At 35.8% G+C, this 27,909-nt stretch overlaps 3 protein-coding genes across 6 annotated transcripts; 2 read left to right on the forward strand and 1 right to left on the reverse strand.

The window, feature by feature from the left end:
- Window positions 1-390: 390 nt before the first annotated feature.
- nrd1b (nardilysin b (N-arginine dibasic convertase)) lies at window positions 391-12,636 on the forward strand. 4 transcript variants are annotated; one of them, XM_067396076.1, is made up of 31 exons: window positions 391-457; window positions 666-868; window positions 1,607-1,808; window positions 1,880-1,961; window positions 2,045-2,198; window positions 2,291-2,364; window positions 2,457-2,552; window positions 2,641-2,763; window positions 2,858-2,915; window positions 3,504-3,577; window positions 4,705-4,774; window positions 4,992-5,069; window positions 5,154-5,274; window positions 5,384-5,442; window positions 5,547-5,601; window positions 5,703-5,807; window positions 5,898-6,021; window positions 7,254-7,340; window positions 7,431-7,550; window positions 7,649-7,700; window positions 7,841-7,991; window positions 8,069-8,196; window positions 8,280-8,442; window positions 8,526-8,557; window positions 9,554-9,692; window positions 9,803-9,850; window positions 9,987-10,039; window positions 10,126-10,209; window positions 10,299-10,506; window positions 11,745-11,834; window positions 12,017-12,636. In XM_067396076.1, exons 2-31 carry the CDS (start codon window positions 681-683, stop codon window positions 12,239-12,241), a joined length of 3,243 nt encoding a protein of 1,080 aa, XP_067252177.1. In that variant the 5' UTR covers window positions 391-457; window positions 666-680; the 3' UTR covers window positions 12,242-12,636. The 4 variants fall into 4 exon arrangements, with proteins under 4 accessions (XP_067252177.1, XP_067252178.1, XP_067252179.1 ...); XM_067396078.1 differs by lacking the exon at window positions 391-457 and adding an exon at window positions 570-587; XM_067396077.1 differs by lacking the exon at window positions 391-457 and having other exon boundaries at window positions 490-868.
- An 888-nt stretch (window positions 12,637-13,524) lies between these two features.
- Window positions 13,525-23,481, forward strand: axdnd1 (axonemal dynein light chain domain containing 1). The gene is made up of 26 exons (XM_067398642.1): window positions 13,525-13,618; window positions 13,941-14,113; window positions 14,185-14,288; window positions 14,364-14,470; window positions 15,347-15,367; window positions 15,579-15,645; window positions 15,741-15,797; window positions 16,016-16,124; window positions 17,821-17,942; window positions 18,028-18,168; window positions 18,251-18,355; window positions 18,476-18,596; window positions 19,129-19,230; window positions 19,320-19,486; window positions 19,575-19,644; window positions 19,745-19,979; window positions 20,063-20,279; window positions 20,473-20,566; window positions 21,264-21,463; window positions 21,551-21,641; window positions 21,749-21,850; window positions 21,939-22,022; window positions 22,134-22,247; window positions 22,350-22,441; window positions 22,518-22,648; window positions 23,349-23,481. Exons 1-26 carry the CDS (start codon window positions 13,525-13,527, stop codon window positions 23,474-23,476), a joined length of 3,048 nt encoding a protein of 1,015 aa, XP_067254743.1. The 3' UTR covers window positions 23,477-23,481.
- Window positions 23,482-23,520: 39 nt separating this feature from the next.
- Window positions 23,521-27,895, reverse strand: nphs2 (NPHS2 stomatin family member, podocin). The gene is made up of 8 exons (XM_067398646.1): window positions 27,530-27,895; window positions 27,347-27,450; window positions 27,157-27,229; window positions 24,967-25,049; window positions 24,458-24,661; window positions 24,326-24,381; window positions 24,175-24,253; window positions 23,521-24,084 (listed from the first exon to the last, which is right to left on the reverse strand). The coding sequence occupies exons 1-8, from the start codon at window positions 27,822-27,824 to the stop codon at window positions 23,818-23,820; spliced, it is 1,161 nt and encodes a 386-aa protein (XP_067254747.1). The 5' UTR covers window positions 27,825-27,895; the 3' UTR covers window positions 23,521-23,817.
- Between the last annotated feature and the right edge of the window lie 14 nt (window positions 27,896-27,909).

The raw sequence follows: 27,909 nt of genomic DNA on the forward strand, positions 1-27,909 counted from the left end.
TAGCAGTGTTATTTTAGTGGGCTATTATTTATATACTAATATAGTATTATTGTAGTTTAATTTTATTTTCTTTTAATAATTTTGTTATGTGCTTTTGTCATTTTTATTTTTTATTTATTTTATTTTTTATTTCCGTTTCAATTTTAGTATTTTTAATTTTTAATTCTTTTATTTTAAATTGCTGCTTTATTTCTATTACCGAAAATTATTTTTAGGTTAAGTTTTAGTTTTAGTTAACAATAACAGCTCTGATCTGTAGGGTTAAATGAGAACCAGATCAACCTGTTCATATATTCCACTTGTCACAGCGCCGGTTGGCTCGACCAATCACATTGGCTCTTGTTTTATATCCCACGGTATAACAGCCAATGAGATTTCAGTGTATTAGATGTGCTCATTGCTCAACATGAGCGTTGACGTCGTAACATCCGTAATCCATTCATCAACAGAAAGGAAGGTATGTTATTTAATTGTATGCAGAAGTTTAATGATTAAAAAGTGTGTGTGTGGTGTTGTCGTCTTATCGCAAGTCCTGGAATGGATTAGTAGCTGCTGGAGTTTTAATACAGAGGACGTAAAGTGTATTGGTGACAGCTGTCAATCATGTTAAATCTAGTGTACGTCAGTGCTTGAACCAACACTAATGTTTGGTTTGTTATACGCAGAGTGTTTGAGTCAAAATGCCCCAAACGAATAAGGCTAAAACTTCCAGTGGCTCTGCCTGTGAAGTGTCTGCTCCAGAGACTGGAGAACCTCCGCCAGCTCCAACGGAACCACGAGTCTCCCAGCCTGGATCTGATGGAGTCGGAGAGTCTGATCAAAGTGACCCGTTTATAATCAAATCACCAAGCGACCCGAAAAAATACAGGTAACAAGGCATTTTATGCTCTGTAATAAAAATAGCATTATAATAAAAACAACAATATTTTATTTATATATATATATATAATATTATTGTTATATATATTTAATAGAATAATAATATTTATTAATAACAACAACTATCAAATTAATACTATCAGTCTTTATATTAATAATCATGATAATAGATTTTAATAAATATGTTGTTATTGTTCACATATACATAGTATTAATAATAATAATAATAATAATAATAATAATAAAAAATCATATTTAAACCATATTTGAATACATTTTATAATGAAAATGTTTATTTTTGATATTAGTTTGTATTATTTCATTTATATTTAATTACATTATCAAATATATATTAAAAAATTATTATTGTTATTATTATTAATGTAATAATTCAATAATATTAATAATTTGATAAAGTAAATTATTATTTTATTAGTTTGATTTTTTTTTTTATATTGAAAATAAAATGATAAATATTAAATTATTATTAAAATGTATGAAGTGAAATGTAAAAGTAAATTATTATTTTGCTATAATTAGTTCTAATTTCATTTATGTTTTATATTATCAAATGTATTTTTGGAAATAGTGTATTTAAATTTTTTTATTCATTTAAAAAAAAAACTTATTTTATTATTTTAATAATAAATGAATGCTTTCTAATTCACACCTATTTATTTTTGAATGCTTTTTCTTTTCTGACAAGAAGTAATTAAACCTTTTCCAGGTACATTGAGTTGAGGAATGGACTCAAAGCACTACTCATATCAGACCTCACCCAATCAGAAAGTAGCAAAGAGCCGGCTGACAAAGAACAGGAAGATCCCAGTGAGGAAGAGAATGGTGACACTGAGGGTGCTGATGAAGACGGGAATGACATGAATAAAAGCAGTGAAGGGAGGAAGAAGAATTGCCGTTCAGAGAAGCAGGTGACTGTCAGTTTTTTACAGTTACTTTATTTTTCAATATATAATACAAAATATCTTATATCTTCTCTCAGTCCGCAGCTGCCCTCTGTATCAGCGTGGGAAGCTTCAGTGACCCTGCGGATCTACCTGGTCTCGCCCATTTCCTCGAACACAGTGCGGTGATTGACAGCAAGGTTCATTTTTTTTTTATTTTTACCTTTTTATTTTCTTTTTATTCACATTATTTATTTTTCCAGTGGTCTTCATGGGCAGTGAGAAGTACCCAGATGAAAACGGCTTTGATGCTTTCCTAAAAAAACACGGAGGAAGTGACAACGCCTCCACGGACTGCGAGAGGACCATCTTCCAATTTGATGTTCAGAAGAAATACTTCAAAGAAGCTCTGGATCGGTGAGCTAAATATTCATTTATCAATCACATTTTTATTTATTTTAGGGTGAACTGCCCCTTTAAAAATCTGCACTTGCATTATTTGTCCATAGGTGGGCACAGTTTTTTATCTGCCCCCTGATGATTCCTGATGCAGTTGACAGGGAGGTGGAGGCCGTAGACAGCGGTCAGTAAAAACGCGTCACAAAAACTGCACTGTCAAAGCTAGTTACAGTTAATGAACGTAATGTACCTAAATTCTCTTTAACCTGTCAACAGAGTACCAGATGGCCCAACCTTTAGACTCTACCCGCAAAGAGATGCTGTTTGGAAGTCTAGCAAAAGCCAGTCATCCGATGAGCAAGTTCTTCTGGGGTCAGTCACATGTTCATAATGTTCTGAGATTATGCCAAACAAGAGAATGATGGTCATAATATTTGTTCATCCCTTGATCTTTCAACAGGAAATGCTCAAACACTGAAAAACGAACCCAGAGAGAAGAATATCAACACTTATGAGCGTCTGAGAGAGTTCTGGAGGAGATATTACTCTGCCCATTACATGACACTCGCTGTGCAGTCCAGAGGTAATGAGAATAAATCTTTTGTCTCTAAATTAATAAACAGTACCAACCTCATATTCAAATCATGAGTCTAATTTGGGACATTTTATCCTCATAGAGACACTTGATACCCTGGAAGAATGGGTGCGAGAGATCTTTATTAAGATCCCAAACAAGTACGTACACTAAAGTCAAATTTCTTTCCATTTATGTCACCCAGGATTTATTTTAAAAGGATAGTTCACCCAAAAATGAAAATTTGATGTTTATCTGCTTACCCCCAGCGCATCCAAGATGTAGGTGACTTTGTTTCTTCAGTAGAACACAAATGACAGCGGAAGTGATGTCTCGCGCATATACTTCAATGAGTGTCAGAGCGCGATCAGACCTCACTAAGCGAATGCTGAACGCAGTTGGACATAGTGGTGTTTTAGAGGTAAAAAATTATATAAATACTGTTCGGTTTCTCGCAGAAACTGATCGTTTTGTGTCTTAGGACATCAATGTGTCGTCACGAGCTGCAGGGTTTAATTTGGACTTGTCTATGCAAGTTTTTTCGACTCTTATTGTTCGAGTTCCCATTCACTCCTATTATTTGACTGACAGACTGCAGCGGTTGCAGTTAAAAATCATCATTTGTGTTCTACTGAAGAGACAAAGTCACCTACATCTGGGATACACTGGGGGTAAGCAGATAAACATCAAATTTTCATTTTTGGGTGAACTATCCCTTTAATGTCATTATTTTCATTATTTTCCCACAGTGGCCAGCCACGGGCGGATTTTTCAGACCTTCAGGATCCATTTGATACCCCAGATTTCAACAAGCTTTACAGAGGTAGTGTTGGCTTTCAGTTTAATGTAATAATATATATTATTTGAAATAAATAAATATATAAATATATTGTTTTTATTAATATTATCAATCTATATTAATAATTAATATGACAATAATAATGATTTAGAAATGTATTATAATATATTATTGTTATTAAAAAAGATTTAATAAATATGATAAAGTAAAAGTTTTTGTTGTTATTATTAGTTAATCAAAATAAATTACCGGTATTGTTGTTGTTAGTTTTATGTTTATTTTATTATTATTGTTATTATTATAAATTGTTGTTGTTGTTGTTGTTGTAGTAGTGGAAGCATATTGATATAAATAAAAAAATAAAAAAAGTTTATAATATATATATATATATATATATATATATATATATATATATATATATATATATATATATATATATAATATAATATAATATAATATAATATAATATAAAAAAAATAAGTCCAAAAGTTTGGAACCACTAAGATTTTTAATGTTTTTAAAAGAAGTTTCGTCTGCTCACCAAGGCTACATTTATTTAATTAAAAATACACTAAAAAACAGTAATATTGTGAAATATTATTACAATTTAAAATAACTGTTTTCTATTTGAATATATTTCACAAAGTAATTTATTCCTGTGATGCAAAGCTGAATTTTCAGCATCATTACTATCAAAAATAAAAAAATAACAAAAAACAATAATTTATATATTTTAATAACCTTAAGAAGTGAAATATAATAAAAGCATATTTGAAATTTAAATTAAGTATAAGAATTATTGTTATATTATTATAAAATTATAATATATTATTAAAAGTATTAAATATTATATTGTTGTTATTTTATTATTTTATTATTATTATTATTATATTATTATATTACAGTTTTATAAATATAATTTCTAAAACTAAATTAAATATTAAGAACTATTTTTAATACAATTACATTTAAATATAATAATATATTTATATAAATTGTATTTAAATATTAAAATTAAACAGAATTTATTTTTAATCAGGTTTAATTTTATGCTATTGAACTATTAAACAACATACTGAATATCATTATTTACAATTCGTTGGTGAATTGAAATGCTCATTTAGAAGCTTAACTATATGTGGCATTTACAGTGGTGCCAGTGAGAAAGATTCATGCACTCACCATCAGCTGGGCTCTTCCACCCCAGGGCACACATTACAGGTCAGTAACACATCCTGACAGCTATCAAAATCTTTCCACCATGTAAAAGTGTCTTACCCTGCTGAGGCCAAGACAGTGACGTATGCTTAAGAGACTAGCATGAAATTCTGGTGGCCACCAGGCAGGCTTTAACCAAGACCACATGACACAGTAGTACAAGTTTGCATTAGCCTTATTGTAATAAAGAGTGTTTGTGTTTGTACATGTTGGGCTGTAGAGTGAAACCGCTGCATTACATTTCCTGGCTGATTGGTCATGAAGGAACTGGAAGTGTACTGTCATTACTCAGAAAGAAGTGAGTAAGACTTTCTGTTCATACTTTTATCATTAAGTCAGTTTGAATCAAATGAGAATCAAATGAAATGCTCTGCATCTGAAGATGCTGGGCTATGGGTCTGTTTGCAGGAAACAGTGAGACGGGTTTCGATCAGAACACCACCTACTCCATCTTCAGCATTTCAATCACTCTGAGCGACGAGGGCTTCCAGAACTTCTTCCAGGTCTGAAAATCTCTTCATGTTGGCTCAATTAAGTCATCAGTTGTTTTCATGTGGTGTGATTCCTTTTATTCCTCATTATATATATATGTGTGTGTGTGTGTGGTTGTAGGTCATTCATACAGTCTTCCAGTATCTGAAGATGCTTCAGTCCATTGGACCTCAGCAGAGGTGGGCAGCAGATCATTGAAACCTTCTTTTTTTTTGTTTCGATAATGTCCTTCATTATCAAAAACAAAAATTCTCAATGTTCTCTTGGTTATGTGATTTCTCAGGATCTATGAGGAAATCCAAAAGATTGAAGCCAATGAGTTTCATTATCAGGAGCAGGTGACCTGTTTTGCCTTAATTTTCTTGAGTGAAATCATCTAAATTCATAGGCGGAACTGTCGCAGGCCTTCAACTCTCATATTCATGTTTTTTTGTACCAGACGGAAACAATTGAGTTTGTGGCGAACATTTGTGAGAACATGCAACTTTTCCCCAAAGAGGACTTCCTATGTGGAGACCAGCTTATGATTGAATACAACCCAGAGGCATGGCATTGTGTTTTGGACTAAACTTACAATACTAAATATTTTATGACCACTGTTCTGATGTTTAATCTGATATATCTGTCGTTGAAGGTCATCACAGCTCCTTTGACACTCTTGACCCCAATGACGGCCAACATATTACTGATGTCACCCAAACATGATGGTCTCTGTCCCCTGAAAGAGAAGTGGTTTGGAACGCAGTACAGTGTTGAAGGTAAACCTCAACAATAGATCTAGGAAAGGTTTGGCTTTATTTTTAGGGATGCCCAGTTGTTAAAATTCTGGCAGATACTGTTGGCTGAAATAAATTAAAAATAATACAATGAAAAATAAACGTGCATGAAGATATGCTCACAGAATAAATATAATCTCAAATAATGCAGAATAAAATAAGTTGACTGATTTTTATATTCGTTAGATATGATATAATAGAAGTAGATTATTAAAATCCTGGCTGATGTAGAAAATTTTATCACCAATAACCGATAAATGGCCAATTTCACAATGTTTTGTTTAAAAAAACAAAAAAAACATTTTAAGTGCTACAAGAATTAATGGATGGATGGTGGGTGGATGGTGGGTGGATGGTGGATGGATGGTGGATGGATGGATGGATGGATGGTGAATGAATTGTGGGTGGATGGATGGATGGATGGATAGTAAATAGATAGTGGATGGATGGATGGATGGATGGATGGATGGATGGATGGATGGATGGATGGATGGTGAATGAATTGTGGGTGGATGGATGGATGGATGGATAGTAAATAGATAGTGGATGGATGGATGGATGGATGGATGGATGGATGGATGGTGAATGAATTGTGGATGGATGGATAGTGAATAGATAGTGGATGGATGGATGGATGGATGGATGGATGGATGGATGGATGGATGGATGGATGTACAGTATAGTGGATGGATGGATGGATGGATGGATGGATGGATGAATAGAGGGTGAATGAATTGTGGATGTATATATAGTGAATAGATAGTGGATGGATGGATGGTGGATGTACAGTATGATGGATGGATGGATGGATGGTGGATGTACAGTTTATTGGATATGATGGATGGATGGGTGAATAGATTGTGGGTGGATGGATGGATGGATGGATATATAGTGATTAGATAGTGGATGGATTGATGGTGGATGGATGGATGGGTGGGTGGGTGAATGGATTGTGGATGGATGGATGGATATATAGTGATTAGATAGTGGATATATATAGTGGATGGATGGATGGATGGATGGATGATGGATAGATGGATGGATGGTGGATGTATAGTGAATGCATAATGGATGGATGGAAAGTGGATGGATAGTGGATGTATTGATGGATGGATAATGGATGTTGGACGGATAGATAGATAGATAACCGATACGGTACTGATATACATCAAACATTTTTGACTTAATAATCACGAAGTATTATATCTACACAGATATTCCACAAGAATATCGTGACCTCTGGGCTGGAGATTTCCCGCTGAACCCTGACCTTCACCTCCCAGCTGAGAACAAGTTTATAGGTCAGTTTCCATTCCATTCACTGGCTGTTCGTTCCTTTCTTTACAGCGGTTTTCACTTCTGTATTCACCTCTGTTCTTACCCATCCACAGCCACGGATTTCACCCTCAAAACATCAGACTGCCCTGACACGGATTTCCCGGTCAAAATAATCGACAACGAGAGAGGCTGCCTTTGGTTCAGAAAGGACAACAAGTTTAAGATACCCAAAGGTACCTTGATAATGAGATCATGTGAAACCCAATGAAAAATCCAATGAAACCCAATGTGAAATCCATAATTATGTCATTGTGTCTGTATTTTCTGGTAGCTTACGCACGCTTCCAGCTGCTCACTCCATTCATACTGGAGTCTCCTAAAAAGTGAGTTGTTCCTCAACAAATGTAATTCATAATTCTCTCCCAATCCCTTCCTGTTTGCTTTCTACTGTAAAAAGGCAAAAAATCTTTGGAGACCTGCCACATTTGAAATGAACACAATGAATTGTTTTCCCCTCTGCCAGTCTGGTCCTCTTCGATCTTTTTGTGAATATTCTGGCTTATAATCTGGCGGAGCCGGCATTTGATGCTGATGTGGCTCAGCTGGAGTATAAGTTGATTCCTGGAGACCACGGCCTGTTCATCAGACTCAAAGGATTCAACCACAAACTGCCTGTGAGTTGAACAGTGTCTTTGATTCTTTTTGAACTCATTTGAACAAACTAATTCTGCCAGTTTCGTTAATTCTTTAGTTGCTTCTGAACCTGATCGTAGACCATCTGGCTGACTTCAGCACCACTCCAGAAGTGTTTAGTATGTTCACTGAGCAGCTGAAGAAAACCTACTACATCATCCTCATTAAGCCAGACCGACTTGGAAAGTGGGTAACCGCAGATCTCAAACCACCAGCGATCTCTGTTTGCATCATTAGATGCAGGTGAAGTCTGACTTTCTATGTTTCAGAGATGTTCGACTGCAGATCCTGGAGCACCATCGCTGGTCTGTGATGCAGAAGTATGAAGCCATCATGGCGGACCTCAGTGTGGCTGATCTCATGGACTTTGCGAATCACTTCAAGGCCGAGTTATACATAGAAGGACTCATACAAGGAAACTTAACAAGCGCTGTGAGTCTTATTCACTATTTATGTCATTTTGAGCAAGTATTAACTCTATAATCACTAATTTTTGTGTAATTCTGCACAAACAGGAATCCAAGGAATTTCTGCAGTATTTTATAGAGTAAGTTGCCTTCTTTTTATATTTGTTAAATGTAAATATAGAAGAAGTAGAGTATAGTTTAACAGTTATATATTATATAATATGTTTTACATGTAATGCGCGTTACATTATCGGGTTACTTTTTAGACATAAAATAACTGAAATCACTTTTAATTTATTCAGTATAATTACAAAAATACTACTTACAAATGGTTAATTTTATATTTTTTATAAAATAATTTTTTGTTAATAATGTTGAGGTAGTGTGTTACATGTAATGTGCGTTACATCTGGTTACTTTTTGGAAGTAAAATAAAATCACTTTAATTTATTCAATTTAATTTAATTACAAAAAGTAAAGTACTATTTTCAAGAGTAAATTTTATACATTTTCTAAAATTATTTTCTGTTAATAATGTTGAGTTAGCATGTTACATGTAATCCGCGTTACATTATCGGGTTACTTTTTGGAAGTAAAATAACAAAATAGAAATAGCTTTTGTTTTATTCAGTTTACTTACAAAAAGTACCACTTACAAAAGTTAATTTTATATATTTTATAAAATAATTTTTTTGTTAATATTGTTGAGGTAGCGTGTTACATGTAATCTTCGTTACATTATCAGGTTACTTTTTGGAAGGAAAATAACAAAATAAAATCACCTTTTTATTCAATTTACTTACAAAAATTACAACTTACAAAAGTCAATTTGATATATTTTACAAAATATATATTTTTGTTGTTGTTAATTTTGAGGTAGCGTTTTTAAACAAAAAATTACTGCTTTATTCACTTTAATTAGAAAAAGTTCTACTTAGAAAAAGTGTATATATTTAAATTATATATTTAAGAATCAGATTATGGGGGATGAAGTGCAAAAGGAAGTGCAAAAAAAAGAGAACCACTGGATTAGTCACATGTAGAATTTATAGAATAATATTTTTTTAAATTAAGTAACAGTTTTTACATTTATTTAATTTATTTACTGACAAATAAAACATCCTGGTGTTTAACAGCAAACTCCAGTATAACCCTCCTCCAGCTGCACCACCTGTCCTGTTCAGAGTGGTGGAGTTACCACAGACGCACCACTTATGTAAAGTCCAGTCCCTCAACAGAGCAGACGCTAACTCAGAAGTCACAGTATACTATCAGGTATAGGTCCATGTGACTATATTTTAGATCTTTTGGAATTCTTTCATAGCTTTATATAAGGAATATACCAAAATCTTTCGCTTAACATTGTTTTTTTGTTTTTTTTTCAGACAGGACTGAAGAACTTGCGAGAACATACACTGATGGAGCTGCTTGTGGTGAGTTTGGTTGTCACTTAAACTGAAAGTCTATTTATTGTCCTTCTTCTTCTTCCTTTTTTTTTTTTTTTTTTTTTTTTTTTTTAATACCTAAATGCACTTGGGTTTTTTTTTTTTGTGTGTATGTGTTTGCCAGATGCACATGGAAGAACCCTGCTTTGATTTCCTGAGGACAAAGGAAACTCTAGGGTCAGTTATAAAACGACGTTCTTCAGACTGTCTTTCAATGTCTAAACGTTTCTGCTTCAACGGATCTTATTTGACTCTTCCTTCAGGTATCAGGTGTATCCCGTCTGCAGAAACACCTCCGGTGTCCTTGGCTTTTCAGTGACTGTCGAGACTCAGGCGACCAAGTTCAGGCAAGGTTTATGTGGAAAACTAGATGTTCATCTAGTCCAGTTTCTCTGTGAATATCAATAACAATTCTTTTTGCCATGTACTCTCATAGCACTGACTTTGTGGAAGGTAAAATTGAAGCCTTTCTAGTCAGCTTTGGGGAGAAGATGATTAACTTATCGGACGAGGCTTTTCAAACTCAAGTGAGCGCTCTGATCAAGCTGAAGGAGTGTGAAGACACGCAGCTCGGGGACGAAGTGGACAGGAATTGGTTTGAAGTGGTCACGCAGCAGTATGTCTTTGAGAGGATCAATAAAGAAGTAAGAAATCAGTCCATATATTTTTGTTCTTTAATGTTATTAATGCTAGTTTATTGATTAATTTCTTCTTTAAAGGTACAGGATATATTGGTACCATAGCAGTTGCTGTCCAGCGTTACAGATTATCGCATCAGCCCATAATATTTACTATAATTTTTATACTTAAAATATGACCATAATATTTAATATTTTTTATTAAAAAATTATATATATATATATATATATATATAAAAAAAAAAATATATATATATATATTTTTTTTTTTTTTTTATATATATATATATTTTTTTTATCTTTGCCATCACTTAAAGTTAATCTTTAAAGACACTCATAATTTAATAACATATATAAATGTAATCTAGCAAATCTCAAAATGTATGGTATATCGTTTTTCATACTGTACATTATAATGTGAAGCCTAAATTCACTTGTAGCATTGAAAATGACTGATTTTATTTTATTTTTATTTTATGTTATTTATTTGGTATAAAGTTAAAAAAAAATATATTTATTATTATTATTATTATTATTATTTTATAAAAAATATAAAAACTGAATAAATAAAGTTAAATACAAATATAAGAACCTAAACTTTAATTTTTTTTTTTTAATGAAACCATATAGAAATTTAAAAATAAAAATTAAAGGTATATAGAAATCTAAAAAAATCTAAAAACTGAAATAAATAAATTAAAGCTATATCGAAATATAAAACACCTAAAACTGAAATAATTTAATTAAAGCTATATATAAATATAAAATCCCAAAAAACTAATTGAAAAAATGACAAAAAACGCATAACAAAATTTATTAAGCTAAAATTAAAGTGTAAAATTGAAAATAAAATAAAACAAAAAATTAATTACATTTATTTGTGCCTCAACAACCAATTTTTGTTTTATTTATTTTGTTTGCCATTTATTTATTTTAAATATTTAATCCACATTTTTATTTTTCAGGTAGTCTTTACTTATTAATTTATTTATTTATGCCTTAATTTGGAGCAAATAAAATGACTCAGTTTAGTTTTCAGTGTTTTATTTATTTAAACAAAGTAATATAGAATTTTAAATTTATTATTTAATTAATTTATTGCTTGTCAGATATAACATTATCAATAGTAATATATAAAAGCCTACATTTTAATGTCAGTGCATTTCTATTCCTATTCTTTATTCTGCATTATTTGAGATGATTTTTATTCTGTGAGAATATCACATTGTTACTCTACCCAACAGATAGAAGTCCTGAAAGAGGTCACCAAAGATGAACTGGTATCTTTTTTCATGGAGCACAGACACGCAAACAGTAGAAAACTAAGTATACATGTATGTTATTTATTTGTTTCTATTGTAATCTATTATTTAAAAAAAGGCATTTTGATTTTTAAAGGGTTATTCTGACTGTAGAAAATTGTCGTTATAAATGAAACTACAACTATTTTTGGTGCATCAGACAAGAAACTGTTGACCATGTTAACATCTACCAAATGACTCTATGATCCGTGCAGGTGGTTGGATTCGGAGAGAAAGAGAAGGAAACACATGGAGATGATCAATCCTGTTCTGCCTCAGAGACTCAAGATGCAGAAACAAAGACTTCCTCATATGGGAACGTGTCGAAGCTGATCTTCCTCCCTGCTTCACCCGTCCTCGCCAAAGCCACCATGATAACAGACATCCGCACATTCACGTCTTCCCTCAGTCTTCACCCCTATCATAAAATCCTCCAGTAGACTGAAGTGCGCTCAGAATGACCTGCATTGAAGAGCCACAGCTACCTCTCTATAAAAACTGTGGGAAAAACACTTTGTCTGTCATAATCGATTACGTTAAATATAAATGTAATGCATTTAATCAAGTGACACGTTAGAACTCTGTTGTTGGAGTAATCCAGTTTTCCATGTATATTAGAGGACAAAAAACATCTAAATAGAATGTATGCATATATTAGATAATCAGGGATAAATATATGTGCATATCATTAAAATGTATAGACTGAATATAGCAGATTTTATTTGAAAGATGAATGGTTGCTTGAAGACTTTTTTAAGGCAAGAATGTATTTTAACTGGAACTCTCCTTGTGAATAAAAACAGATGTGGACACAATGCCTTGTGTCATATTTGGATGGTGTGGTATTTAGTATGTTTCAGCTGTCTAACAATTAAATATTCATTTTAATAATAAAAATTGTAACTAGAAACTAAGTTTAATGACTTTTTGTAAAAACAGAAAAAAAGTAAAACCAGGCTAACTGAATATTTGTACACGTATTAATATTTTTAAATTATTATTTTTTTTTTTTTAGTTTTTATTTAACTTTTAGTAATTTTACCATTTTTTTTTATATCTATCATTTTTATAACGTTTTATTTTTCTATATATATCTTTATTTTTATATTTCTATAGGCCTGCTAAGCTTTAAATGTTTTTTATTTAGTTTTAATTTGAATAGTTTTAGTACTTTTTAATTTTATTTCGGTTAGATGCCAAAGCAACATTTCAATTTTTCCTTCCAGTTTTAGTTTTACATCTAATATCTATGTTTTATTTTATTTAAGTTTTTATTCAATTACTTGTTAAAATTATTTTTAATAGTTTTAGTTTTAGTTAGCAGCGGCAGCGACAACAACAGTGGCCAGCAACCAGTTTAGGCTTTGTTTGGCTGCCATGACATCAATGACCTGCTAAATTATTCATAAAACAACTTATGAATATTTAAAAGGCTTAATTTTACTACAGGAAAAAACGTATGTTAGCGAGAGAATAAAAACTGTTTTATCAAAGTATTCTCTACAGGTTAGTCTCTCGAGCGTGATTTTGTAACTGTGGAAAGTTACATAGAGACGCGACGCGTCCATGGCAACAAACTTTTATTAGGTGCTCTATTGGAGAAGGAGCTCGTGCACAGTTGTGTGAAGCATAACGGCAGAAGGTTTAATGTTTTCGCGCGTTTGCGTCTTTTCTGCAGTTATTTGTGTGTAAATAGTTTCCAGCGAGTTTAGACAGCCTCAGTATGTCGGTTTCTGTCAAGTGCAGCCCGTCTCCTCCGGATGCAGCAAAACCCGAGAGTCGCCGGACGAAGAGATCGACTACTGCGGTCAATAACAGTGAGGAAACTCGATTATCTATGATTAATAATAACATCATCCACTTTTTTCCTTTGTTAGACTTAATATTTATATGTTTGTATGTTTATTTTTTAATGCCACATCACCAACATTTAATCTTAATATTTATATTAATTACAGCCTTATTCTTTGTTATTTTTAATGTCTACTTAAACCTTTTTCTTAATAGCCTATTTATTTATAAATTTATTCATGTAATATCACCAAATTACTTTTTTATTATTCCTCCTAATACTCATTTACATATGCCACACATATACCTTTTTTGTTATTCCTATTTATATGTTATTTATCTGTCTAGTGGCCACAGAGTTTCCTCAGGTGAGGGAGAGGACACCTATAAAAGACGGAAGCAGCCTTCAAGTGCGTGACGATTTAATTCCAGACGAGCTCCTTGCAACTCTAACGTCCACCGCATGTCCTCAAGACAGACTCGGACCCCTCCAATTAACCAAAACTCCTAAGGACTTCAAGGTTTGTGGCTCTTGAGTACTTTTCAGATTGTTTCTAGTAACTGAATCAGCTCTTTTGACCTCTTTCACCAGGTATGTTTAATGCACCGCCCGGATGCAGTGTGGCACCATCCCTCTAGACGCAAGAAATACCAATACTTTCTTAACCAGCCGACCTCTCTGACTGGAGCTGGAAGGTTGGAATGAACCATTACACATAACATATACGTTTATGCACAATACACTCACTGTGTTTGTTTGAATCTGAACAGAGACATATCCTTTCTCTGTGATGCTCTGGTGTCTCAGAGGGACCGAGTGTCTCTCCCACCAATGGCTGAACGAAGCTCTGCTCAGTTTCAAGGAGATCACAATGCAAGTGACAGGAGAATAACCTGAATTTGACGCATGTATGACGCTTTGTACATGTTGTAACTTCGTTGTTGTTTTTGGGTTGAAGGACGTGAGTTCACTGGAAACTTTAACACTAGCACTACCAGAATTCTATAACTACTAGAACTGCCAATAGCGGTCATTTTGACTGTTCATACCAGACAGCAGTGAATGTCATTTTTGTCATGTTATATTTACTTCAAAGCTTCTATGGTCATGTTTTATGAAAAATGTGGGGTAATTTAAGCATACATAATATAATATGTTTGTGATATTATTGTGTAAGAGCTACTAGACCTCCCACAAAAGTGCATGCCGCAATTTGCTTTCCGCAGTTTGCATCCGGCAAGCTGGAGATCAATGTTTTTCACCGCAGTTAAAATGTTGTTTTTGAAAGTCAAAATGTCAACAAATATAAAATGAAGCAGAATATTTCGTTAGATAAAAACATATTGTGAATTTTGGAAATGATTACATCTGTCTTTATTCAATACATTTTGACTTTTGGAGTTTACAATGCTTTAGCATTATCGGAAATGTTTGGACCACACGAATCGGAAACAATTTTATGCAGCCTCTAATGAAATCTAGAAAATCTTTTTTTACGAACCGGAATTATCTCTGAATCACTCTCAGAATCAGTGTCAGACGAACTGTCAAGAGACCAAGAGACATCGCTCTCTGCTCCTCCATCATCAATGTTCTCAAGCAAGGATAAAACCTCAGTGACAGTCATTTTCTTTCTTGTTGCCATTTTGACGGTAAAGCTAAGTTTTAGCTTAGCAAAAGCACACAAAACTGCCAGAGAAAGGTTGCTAGGCAACGGCTACGCACATCTTTAACGGCGGGAAAAAGCGCTGAGGAGATACAACGCCTGTAATATGTGCGGTCAAATTGACCGCTATGGCCATTCAAGGTAGAAATACTCAGAACTCTTTTGTGTTTTGTAATTTTAATAAAATAACAATGTTAAAATAAAATTTACATTAATTTAAGAAAAGTCATGGAACTGTAGTTATATGGGTTTTATTTCAACAAAGTTATTACATTGCAAATCTTTAAAACGGTCAAAATGACTGCCTTGGTAGTTCTAGTGTTAATCCCAGAAGAATATCACATCATAAAAAACAAAGGCCTTAAGGGACTGCAGTGCTATGATGAGTAAGTGTGTCTGCTGCTTTGGTCAGTAAGAATATCTATCTTTTTATACTACAGCTAAATGTTTGTGCTTTATGTATTTTAATTTTTTTTTTTAGCAAATTCACAGTTCTCCTAGAAGATGACAAGAAGAAGCTAAGAGTCTTTCCATCCATGTAAGTTGTTCTAACATATTTGTTTATTCATTCATTTATTTGTTTTTTTATGTATTTAAAATTAATTCATTTGAAAATTATTATCAATATTTTAAACATTTATAATATTTTCTATACAACAACTAGGAAGACATGTCATATGCATGTCTAATTTTTCTTTATTTACTTGAAATTATTGATATCAATATTAATACAGATATTTTCTAAACAACAACTAGGAAACCAAGTGGTCGTCTCGAGGTGATGCAGTTATTGAAGGTGATGGACAAAATGTTGGAAAAAGCAGGTGTCAATCAAGAGGTTCAAGAGCTAACCGAACTCTCGCAGGTTAGTTTTTAGGGTTTTTTAAAAGGGCTCATGACATGAGATAAAATTTTCTTTGATCTTTTTACATATAAGAGGTCTTTGTGCCATTAAAACATCCTGCACGTTATAAACATATTTAATCAAGCTCCAAAAACAGCTCATTTTGATATTGCGGGATCTGTGACTTAAATACATTTGCATATGACTGCCTTCAGAGCAAGATATCGACAAATAGTTAATACATCATCGCACCATAGGCTCCGCCCATTGGCATTTAGTCGCTTAGCAGCTGACATTTGCCTACAATGGATGTGAGCATCACATCAGAAGCAAACAGAACCCATTAAAATAACCAACTCTGTCTATGCTGGATACATTATACAGATGCGCATTCAGTTTCTGACATACTCCACACGCTTGAGTCTGTCGACAAGAGGACAAATGCAAGAGTGAAAGAACGTTCGCTTTGGCATGTCCAGTTTAAACAGATCATTTATGTCTCTGTACAGACTTCAGAAAGATCGGAAACAAGCGGATGGTTTATTTTAATGGCGTCCTGGATTGCGTTGATGTTTGTTCGGAGCATTTTGTTTTGGAAACAAGGCAGAGTGTAATGGAGAATTTGCAAAGAAATGTTTGTTGAAAGATGAAGCAGCCAGCTGTATTGGATCTGACAGCAGCTGCATCACAAACCATAAATGATTTCATAATGCTTTATCTGTAAATGTCAGCTTTATGGATAATGTTTTCAAAACACTTACTCACATGCAATAGCGAGCGGGCGTTGATTCTGTTTCCTATGCGTTATCAAAACGCATAGTGTTATCAAAAGTACCGACCGCGATACCAAGTCAGTACTGAAATTTAAAAAATGAGTGGATCTGTAAACACCTCTGATTGACCCTTGTGTTCACTCACTCATCAGATATGTCTGTGATCAATGATCAACGCTTCAAAAACATGTAAATTGTCATCAATGAAGCTCTTCACTGAGCGCTTACACAGATACACACGCTCCCGCTTTCAAAACACTTTCAAATTCAAACACTTCTTCAGTGCGTTGATCAGATGAGATGACAGTGTGAACACAATGGGCAATCAGAAGTATTTATGATTCCGCTCAACAGCGCTCAAAGCATCACATTTTTAAAATTTCAGTACCAACTTGGTATTGCGGTTGGTACTTTTGACAACACTACTGTGCAACGACGTTAGCCAATCATAACGGTGGCTGTTTACTGACAAGCCTTAAAGGAGCCGCCCTTTAAAAATTGAAATTTCAGACAAAGAGTCAGAATGAAGGTTGAAAATAATGTTTTTTTCCCCATATATACTTGTTTTTCATGCAAAAAACGTTAACATTATAAGTGAACAACCTCAAGGAACATATATATATATAAAAAAATCCAAATCATGACCCCTTCAAGTGTAAAAAAGTAGATGAATGATTATTCAGATTCTTGTATGTTTGGTATATTAACAATAATGATTTGCACAACTAAAATATAGTCACCAAAATGCCCTACCGAACTCTTGCACATGTTTTAAATGGTTTTAAAAGCAAACAATTTAATAGGATTAAACAAACAAATTAAAACTATCATTCAGATTCATGCAGGTTGGTAAATTAAGAATAATATTTTCACAATTATGACTAAACATAATGATTTACAATAATAGAAAAGTGTACCTTTATAGAATATGTATTGTGTTTCAGGTTGAAAATTTACTGGAGCTGGTTCGAATTGAGCAGAACATCTATAACATAGTATTCCACGAGCTAATCCGGCAGGTCAGCGTTGAATGTGCCGAGAGGGGTCAGCTCCTTGCCAAGCTCAGGTCTCCATCACTGTTTTACCTCTTCTTTTTTTTCTCTCTGTGTTTTCATTTGAGAGTGACCTCACTTCCTATTCCACTTGTTTAGGCAGAGATACGTGTCTCTACTTGACCGTATCCCACGACAGGTGAAGGGTCTTCACACAGAGACCTTAGCACAGAAGGCTCTAGACCGTCGACTCACTGAAGAGATCATTCACTTCAAAAGCTCCATTGCAAAGCTTAATATGTATGCTTAACACAACTTAAAAATTGACAATTGAGTGTGATTTTTATTCGTTTCAACCTTTTGTATATTTAACCTGTAAAAGGGAACTGAGTTCTTTGAAACAACATGATGAGAATGTGTCCAAAGAGGCAGAGGAAGCCAAAGAGGAGCTTGCTAAAGCCCTGGAGGAGTCACAACGCAATGCAAAGTGCGTGAATTAATCATTAAACCTGTTTATATGTGTGAACATAGTGTTTACTACCGATTCACATTGATTCATTGAAACTTTATATATCTGTCTGGTTGAAATAACATTCATTTTCTGAAGTATTGTAGCAGAGTACCATGATCTTTATGAGCTGCAGAGGAGGAGACTTGAAGGACAGATGTCCCAGCTATATGATGAAAGAGACCTCTGGAGAAAAGCCACCTACAGTCTTGCAGTCAAGGTGATCTTTTGTGACATTCTTCTTGACGTTAAGGCAACCGCACACTACAAGATAATCGGCCCAATTCTCCCCTTTCTGACAATCCTAGGTAAAGTCCCGATTATCTTGATGGTTCTTCAGATTTTCCTGTGGTGTGTTAAGAGTGATTGAATCTGAGTGATTGTCCGCACCGATCTCAAATCGTAAATATCCAACATGTTTAATATTTACGATCACGAATCCTGTTGTGTGGGAACCCCAATGACAAACACGCACGCAGTCTGTAGATTGTCACGTGGAACGAAACAATACCAAATCAGAAAGCGAGCTGACGCAAGATGGCAGCATAACAATCTCAACAACTATCCAAACGGTTTTCTTTTATTTCCGCAAATTTTCTGTAAAAAGCAGTCCAAATACTATCATCGCCATTTTTTCTTATCCATCGCCGCCATGTTTGTTTACTCTAAAGTCACTAACTCACAACTGACAGAATTAAATATTGACAGAATTTATAATATTTGAGTCTAAATGTCTGACATATTTCTTTCAGATTATAAAGATGCATAAACTTTATCTAGTCAGACGGCTAAATATTAGTGAGCAGACCTGGGCCAAGACTGCAGATCGTTTCATTGGTTTTCTAACAACAAAGGTACAAACATTTACAATACCTCTTAACTCAGTCTGTCAAGACCTTAACATGTAAACTAATGGTTATATTCATGTTATTTTTATTCATAGGACTCTGAGGATGTATCCCATATCATGGAATTGACTGACCGTTGGAAAGATAAAATGACCAACTTCATGAAGAATCTCAGAAAGGCTGAAAGCAACCAATGCGAGACCATCAAATCTGTCAACGCTAACGTTGACAAGTGGCACAAATTTTATGAAGACAGATCAAGGTCAGTGAAGCAAATTCTGTTTTTTTTTCTTTGTATTTTTTTCTTTATTTTTATATTGACTTTTATATGCTCTCTTGTGGTTCATTAGGAACCCTAATGTAAAAGTTAACAAGTCTTCAGAAGATGAGCTGTCTCAAGACCTGAAGCAATGGTCAAAGGTTAGCAATACTTTTTTTATTTCCTACTCAATTATCTTTGTAAAATATTCCACTTTCCACTTTAAATGTAAAAATTATAGCTATCTATGTCTAACTACAGGTGTTGACACAGCAGTGTGAGCGTTATGGAGGCGAGGACCTAGTGTCTGGTCAGGAAACACTTGAAATGTTAACAAACCTACAAGAGTCCTGGATTGAGGTTTGTCTCCAGCTCTTTAGAAGACACCCTGGTCCAGATGGAGTGCCACCTAAAGGCCAGGAGGCCATGAGGGAGCTGGCAAAGACCATCACTGAACTCCAGAATCAACTGGGAATCCGTATCAATGGAGAAAGTGGTGAGAACCAAGGCCTTTAATTCCTGACATAGTCTTTTTTTTGTCCAGTGGATAACAATGTCTGCTCTTGGTTGTTACTGCAGGTATTCACGCAATGCTAATGTTGCTTATTGAAAGTATGGAGTTCTGGTCAAGAAGGTTAAAGGCTTTGAGTGAACTTCCAGAGGAGCAGTCTTTGGGTGATTCGCTTAAGTTGGAAGAAGCTCTCAGAAACATGATGAATCTGTCTGAGGAGGCTCTTCTGCTAGTGGACAGCACACAGTTAGAACGTGACAGGGCTAAAAAGAAACCTCACACCAAGTAAGAGAGATGCAAGGGACAAACATTATAGCTATCTTAAAAACCTAGTGCGTACCTTGCTATCTACTGCCTAAATTGGTAAAAGAAAGTGATTAATACATGGCTAGAAACTTGGAACAAAATGCATGAAACACAGAACTTGATTCATGTTTCTGGTTAAACTGTCCAATTTCCCTGTATGTACCTGTGACAGGATTGAATTGGATGATGTCTTCAAGACAATGAAGGAATTCATGTTCTCTCAAGAAAACTTTTTCGACTGTGAAAATATGAGGCTTCATGATGAGGTACAACCCAGGCCTGTGTAACGTTTCTTTCATGCCCTAAAGCCCGGAACACACCAAGCCAAAGCCGACAAACTAGTGGCGATGAAAGTGGGGTTGGCTCACGTTGGCAGCGTCTGGGTCCAAAGTTTCGTTGACAGACCAAACCAATGCTCGACACCCGACAGCCAATTAGTGCGTTCGTTCTGCGCCTGCGTAAGAAGAAATGCCTTTCCATACCAGCAGTAGCTGAACAGCCAATCAGAATGATCAGATGGCCCGACTTACTGACGAGCTCCGACACCGATGAGGACCAACTTCAGCCAACAGTGCAGATCACACTGAGAAAACTTAGTCGGCCGACAAACAAAAACTGCCTGGCGGCAGGGTGTGTTCCAGGCTTAAATCAGTGTTCCTGAAAGTCACCTCACTGCAGAGTTTAATTGACCTGGGTTTGACAAGACAAGCATCATCACTCATAGCTTAGGGCAGGACAGCTGTGTTTCTCAAAAGCATTGTAAGCTAATGGTCTCTACAATCTACTTATGCTTTTGGGAAATGCAGCCCTGGACATTTAGAGTAATCCTGAAGACCTTGATTAGCTGGTTCAGGTGTGTTACCTAAGATTCAAGTGAAACTCTGCAGTAAGGTGGACTTCCAGAAGCAGGAGTGGATGCCCCTGCCCTAAGCCATGAGTAATGATCTCATGTTGTATTGGCAGGTAACTTCACTTCACACTAAGCTAATTCGCTGGATGGTGGACCTTCTGCTACTAATGGTGCCAGTCCATTCGGATGAGAAGGAACCTTATCTTCCAACGCCCGAATTGAACTTCATAGTGGACGTGTCTGTTGAGAAGCTGGAGGAGGATGCTAGAAACCTCTCGGTGAAGCTCGACTACTTTTCCAAGTATATCACAAGGTAATCTCACTAAACTTAATATCTTGAGAGGATACAACTTAGCTGGTTGTAGTTAAGCGGAAATTCATTTCACAACTTGTCCTGCAGCTCTTGTCAGGCTATTGTAGAGGAGGCGATCCGAAAGAACTCAACTCAGGATGACACAGAGAACGAGTTGAACCAACTAGCCAAACTTCAGGTGCTTAGCAGTCCCTCTGATCATCTCAATTATGATCTCTTTCTTGAGTAGCAATACAGATTGACATCCCGCCCGAAATGCCATAATGTCTTCTGCACTGTGTTCAGAAAGAGTGTGGTGAGTGGGTGGACACCTGTCGGATACTACTGACAAATGTGAAGGGAAGCCTGGTAGAGCTGCAGTTGTCTGGAAAAACTGTAACACAGCCTGTGAGTGACATCAGCATGGACTCTCTAGTAGAATACAGCTATGCTAAGTAGTACAAAATTTGAATAACTTCCTTGTACATCTTCGTAGCTTGTGCAACAACCAGAGGAACCTACTGAAGAAGAGGAGGAGCCAGCCATTGGGCCTTATTCTTTCCAAAGAGCTGATGAATATGTAACTAACACTTTTTCATATAAGCTGTTTGCTTACTAGGCTTATAGCTAGCTTGGTCCAATGGATTAGCACCCAAGAACAGTATTAATTGCCACCAAATCACATCCACAGGGTGATGAAAAGGCCAGCAGACATGACAAAGATGGCTCAGTCATCAAGCTAGTTGGTCATGATGGCAATATCATTGAGAAGAACTTAGGAGAGGACACCGTTCAACTTATAGGGGTGAGTGTACCGTATTGTGTCATTGTGATCAGCTTCCCATCTACATAGTGTAAAGCATTAATCTTTAATAAAAAATGTAATGAAAATCTTCATCTTTTCTAGACTGAAGAACTTGTGCTGTCTCCTCACACTGAAAATGCCCAGGATGCCTTCAATGCATTAGAAACAGTGAGATCTCTTCAGCAAGAGCTTCTGTAAGTACTAGCATTGTGATTTTAAATTTCTCTTTAATGATCTATAGTTCTTCTCTACATAAGCTATATTTTCCAGAGAGGTAGAGACGCGAGCTATCAGTACAGAGGTACGAGCGTTAAAAGCAGAGGAAGACCTGCAGGCAGCTCTAGACAAGATTCAAGATCTGGAGAGACAGCTACAGGCTCGGCCCAGTGTGGAGACCAAGTGTAAGTGTGTCAGAGGCTACCATTACACTTCAGATACCGAACAAGACTAAAGGTGCGGTCACATATTTTGTGGGCACAAAAGTCCATTGTCTTTTATCTGTTGTCAAAAGTGTAACTAAATATGAATCCCTGGTCACACAGAAGTAAGTTTTCCCCCCAAATTCCCAATTGTGTAGATTCATACTTAAATTTGGATTTTGCCTATGAAAATTTGCCGAACAACGGTAAACGTGACCGCACCTTAATTTGTGTTGGGAGATCTTTTTAGTTGGGCTTTAAAGTAATTTCTTTCAATTTAAACAACATTTCACCCCTTATTGAAAATAACAAAATTGCCATGTTGAAACCATGTGCTGCATCCACACCACTAGGTGTCAGTATATAGCAGTGTTGCCAAGTCCGCGGTTTTCCCGCAGAATTGGGCTACTTTAACAGTATTGCCGCAGGTTGTTTTTCATGTCCGCGGGTTGAAGCAACCCCTAGAATGCTACATTTACCTGGGGAACCCCGCCAAAAACGTAGTTGGGCTGGTTTTGCGAAGCAATTGGGCGGGTTTTGCTGTGAAAACCCTGGTATATAGTTGAAAGATGGTCAAATAAGTAAACAAAACTAATAAAATTGTTCTTTTTTATTAAAGTAAATGGTGTATATATGATATGAACGGACCTATTTCTATTTTCTGCCTATACCTTTTTGACAGTGAGCAAGAAGAACGTTACACCAGCACCCAAGACCCCCAGCACCCCTGTCGCAACTTCTGAAGCTAAGACAAGAAGTCAGAAACCTGAAGCCAGCCCGAAACTGTCCAGAGGCACCAAGAAACACTAAATTAATAAAAACAAAAACCTGAGCTCATGTGGGACAAAATAATAGACACATCTGTGTTTGAAGTGTACTTGTATTGCACGTATCATATCACATTATCATTAATGAATAAGATTACATTTAACAGTGTTATTAAATTATAGTGCTTTTTAAAGATTAATTTAAGTGAATGTTAGAAGACGCATGAACAAACAAATGTCAACCCATACTGATAAATTGAAAAAATCTTAAATATTGGCCATTAACCAATATAGTACCAATATATCATGTATACCTACGCAAAAAAATTAGTTGTATGAAACTGTTCATGACTTCATAAGTAAACACTGACAATCATGTTGTATTTACATCATTGGTGAGTCTTTGGTACCATCTTCGGAGCTGTCACCTGCCACCAGGCCTTGATTAGCAGGTCGGATCAAACTGGCGAAGTCAATGGATTGGGTCAGGACATCAGGAGGTATGTTGAGGACCACAGCGGGCTGCTCTGAGCGCAGACTGTGGAGGAGCTGTAAGAGTCGAAGGTGCACGACCAGCGGAGAACCAGAGAGAGACTCCACTGAGGCCTTCAAAGCCTCACAAGCTGCCTTTTCTCCTTCCGCCACGATCACCTGTGATACAACGAAGCGCAGTGGTTATACAGCAGGGTTGGTAACTAAAGGGTTGTAGGTTTGAATCTCATTTTGCACACGTGGCCTTACTTTGACTTGTGCCTGACGTCTTGCTTCGGCCTCCACAGCAAAGTTGTGTTGGAGCTCTGGTGGAAGACTGATTTCTTCTCTGCAACAGTGGACATATGTTATGAGTAACTTGATGGAACATCCTTTGGAGTTTAATCTATTATGTACTTACATTTCCGTTCTTTCCACTTTGATTCCCCACCTGCAGGTTATCGAATCTAAAGTTGCCTGAACAACAAATGAAAACTTCATAAAAACTTCTTATTTCAAGCTCTCATGAGGTGTTGTATCTGATGTGGTCTACCTGAATCTCCTGGGCCATCCGTTTCCTGTCCAGCAAAATGTCAGTGAAGGCATGATGGGCCAGTATCTCTCTGACGGAGACCTGGGTCAGAGCCTGCAGCACATCTGGGACACCGGCGAGGGAGGAATAACACAAAGACACATTCTCGATACAATAGTAACACACCGCACTTACTTCGGTACACACCAGGTCTTTGGTCACCACCTGAAGATGTAATGACATGTGTCATATAGCTTGTTAAACAAAGGTGTTTATTCTTTTGCATTCTTTGGCGTGACTCATGGTACACATTTACATTTTATCAGTTATTTTCCCTGTTTTTTTGGGGGGAGGGGGGCTAGTTTTTTATTAACTACCTCCCTCATGTTTATATATGTGTGTCAGTGGGATGGTATTTGTCGTAGTCGGCTTTTTAGAGTGCACTTCATTTAATGGCTCAGAGGTTTTCTTAGAAAATACAACACAAACTTCCACATGCAGAAAATATAAAGGCTTTTTTGTTACATTACCATGTGAGGAGGGATCTTCAGTATTTTCAGACGAATGTCCATTATATTGCACACATCCAAAAATGGAAGATAAAACATCAGCCCTGCAGCAACATTAAACATGCATGTAATAAAATGCAAAAATATTAAATTATTACAATCATTTTAAAATGATTTATTTTTAATATTAACATTAACAATGACAATAAAATTATTAATATCAACACTAAAATATTAAAGTAACAATTATTGATAAACTGATATCACTTTTTTTAATTCAAATAATTATTAATAGTGCTGTCAAATCGATTAATCACATCTAACATATAAATTTGTATATATATATATATATATATATATATATATATATATATATATACAGTGGGTACGGAAAGTATTCAGACCCCCTTAAATTTTTCACTCTTTGTTATATTGCAGCCATTTGCTAAAATCATTTAAGTTCAATTTTTTTCCTCATTAATGTACACACAGCACCCCATATTGACAGAAAAACACAGAATTGTTGACATTTTTGCAGATTTATTAAAAAAGAAAAACTGAAATATCACATGGTCCTAAGTATTCAGACCCTTTGCTGTGACACTCATATATTTAACTCAGGTGCTGTCCATTTCTTCCGATCATCCTTGAGATGGTTCTACACCTTCATTTGAGTCCAGCTGTGTTTGATTATACTGATTCGGACTTGATTAGGAAAGCCACACACCTGTCTATATAAGACCTTACAGCTCACAGTGCATGTCAGAGCAAATGAGAATCATGAGGTCAAAGGAACTGCCTGAAGAGCTCAGAGACAGAATTGTGGCAAGGCACAGATCTGGCCAAGGTTACAAAAAAATTTCTGCTGCACTTAAGGTTCCTAAGAGCACAGTGGCCTCCATAATCCTTAAATGGAAGACGTTTGGGACAACCAGAACCCTTCCTAAAGCTGGCCGTCCGACCAAACTGAGCTATCGGGGGAGAAGAGCTTTGGTGAGAGAGGTAAAGAAGAACCCAAAGACCACTATGGCTGAGCTCCAGAGATGCAGTCGGGAGATGGGAGAAAGTTGTAGAAAGTCAACCATCACTGCAGCCCTTCACCAGTCGGGGCTTTATGGCAGAGTGGCCCAATGGAAGCCTCTCCTCAGTGCAAGACAAATGAAGGACAAGACACCATCTTGGAGTCCTTCAGGTGTTTTTTAGCAAACTCCATGCAGGCTTTCATGTGTCTTGAGGTTTCCGTCAGGCCACTCTGCCATAAAGCCCCGACTGGTGATGGTTGACTTTCTACAACTTTCTCCCATCTCCCGACTACATCTCTGGAGCTCAGCCACAATGATCTTTGGGTTCTTCTTTACCTCTCTCACCAAGGCTCTTCTCCCCCGATAGCTCAGTTTGGCTGGACGGCCAGCTCTAGGAAGGGTTCTGGTCGTCCCAAATGTCTTCCATTTAAGGATTATGGAGGCCACTGTGCTCTTAGGAACCTCAAGTGCAGCAGAATTTTTTTTGTAACCTTGGCCAGATCTTTTTGTAACCTTGTGCCTTGCCACAATTCTGTCTCTGAGCTCTTCAGGCAGTTCCTTTGACCTCATGATTCTCATTTGCTCTGACATGCACTGTGGGCTGTAAGGTCTTATATAGACAGGTGTGTGGCTTTCCTAATCAAGGCCAACCAGTATAATCAAACACAGCTGGACTCAAATGAAGGTGTAGAACCATCTCAAGGATGATCGGAAGAAATGGACAGCACCTGAGATAAATATATGAGTGTCACAGCAAAGGGTCTGAATACTTAGGACCATGTGATATTTCAGTTTTTCTTTTTTAATAAATGTGCAAAAATGTCAACAATTCTGTGTTTTTCTGTCAATATGGGGTGCTGTGTGTACATTAATGAGGAAAAAAATGAACTTAAATGATTTTAGCAAATGGCTGCAATATAACAAAGAGTGAAAAATTTAAGGGGGCCTGAATACTTTCCGTACCCACTGTATATATATATATATATATATATATATATATATATATATATATATATTTACAAACATATGTTAGATGTGATTAATCACAATTTTTTGATTTAACAGCACTAATTATTAATAATAAAATATTTTAAAATGAGATGTATTATCAAAATTATTATAACATTTTTCACATAAAAACTGCAAATATACTATATGTAAAAGTGTTCATATGTAAATAAAAATATACCAGGGCCCCTGGGTCTTTTCTGCAATAGATGCCCCAACCGAAATAACACAGCTCTCTCATGTTCTCTCACAATCTACAAATGAACAATTTCATATATGATAACTGTTATAAGTGATAGTTATTAGAAATGAACTGAGTTACCAAATAAAACTTAATTTGTAATATTTAATCCCAAAAACTGAAAGCATACCTTCACACAGAACCAGATTGAAATAGGAAAGAAGAAGATCACCACGGACAGGACCAAAACAATGAGAAGCAGCTCACAAACTCCAAGGTATCTCTTCTTCAAGCCTTTTGAGAAAAATGAATGATGAGTGACAGAAGAACCCAGCTTCTCCATCTTTTTTGAGATTTTCTTGTCCAAACTTACCTTCTCCAGGCCCCTCAGTCTCCAATAACCCCAATAACTCCTCTCGATCTTCTTTTATTCGCTCCCTCACGCTGTCTACATTTACAACCGTGCTGCTGGAGATGATTTGAGCCTCTTTGGCTTCACCACTTTCTTCTTCTTCAGTTACTTCTGGTTTTGCTTTTCTTTTGTGGGGCTCTTGGAGCTTGACGGATTTGGGTGCTTTGGATTTTCTCTCTTTAGCAGAAGGTGATGGCTCCCTCTTTGTCCGTACTGATCTTGGAGAATGATGAGATGTCTCTGCTCTTTTCTCCATCTCAGCGAGACGCTTCCAGTGATCAGTAAGAAGAGCATCTGTTGTGAGGATTCATCTGGTGTGAGACCAGCTCCTGCGTTCTGAA

This window comes from Chanodichthys erythropterus, chromosome 10 (assembly GCF_024489055.1).
Source record: "Chanodichthys erythropterus isolate Z2021 chromosome 10, ASM2448905v1, whole genome shotgun sequence".
In the NCBI taxonomy this organism is placed as follows: domain Eukaryota; kingdom Metazoa; phylum Chordata; class Actinopteri; order Cypriniformes; family Xenocyprididae; genus Chanodichthys; species Chanodichthys erythropterus.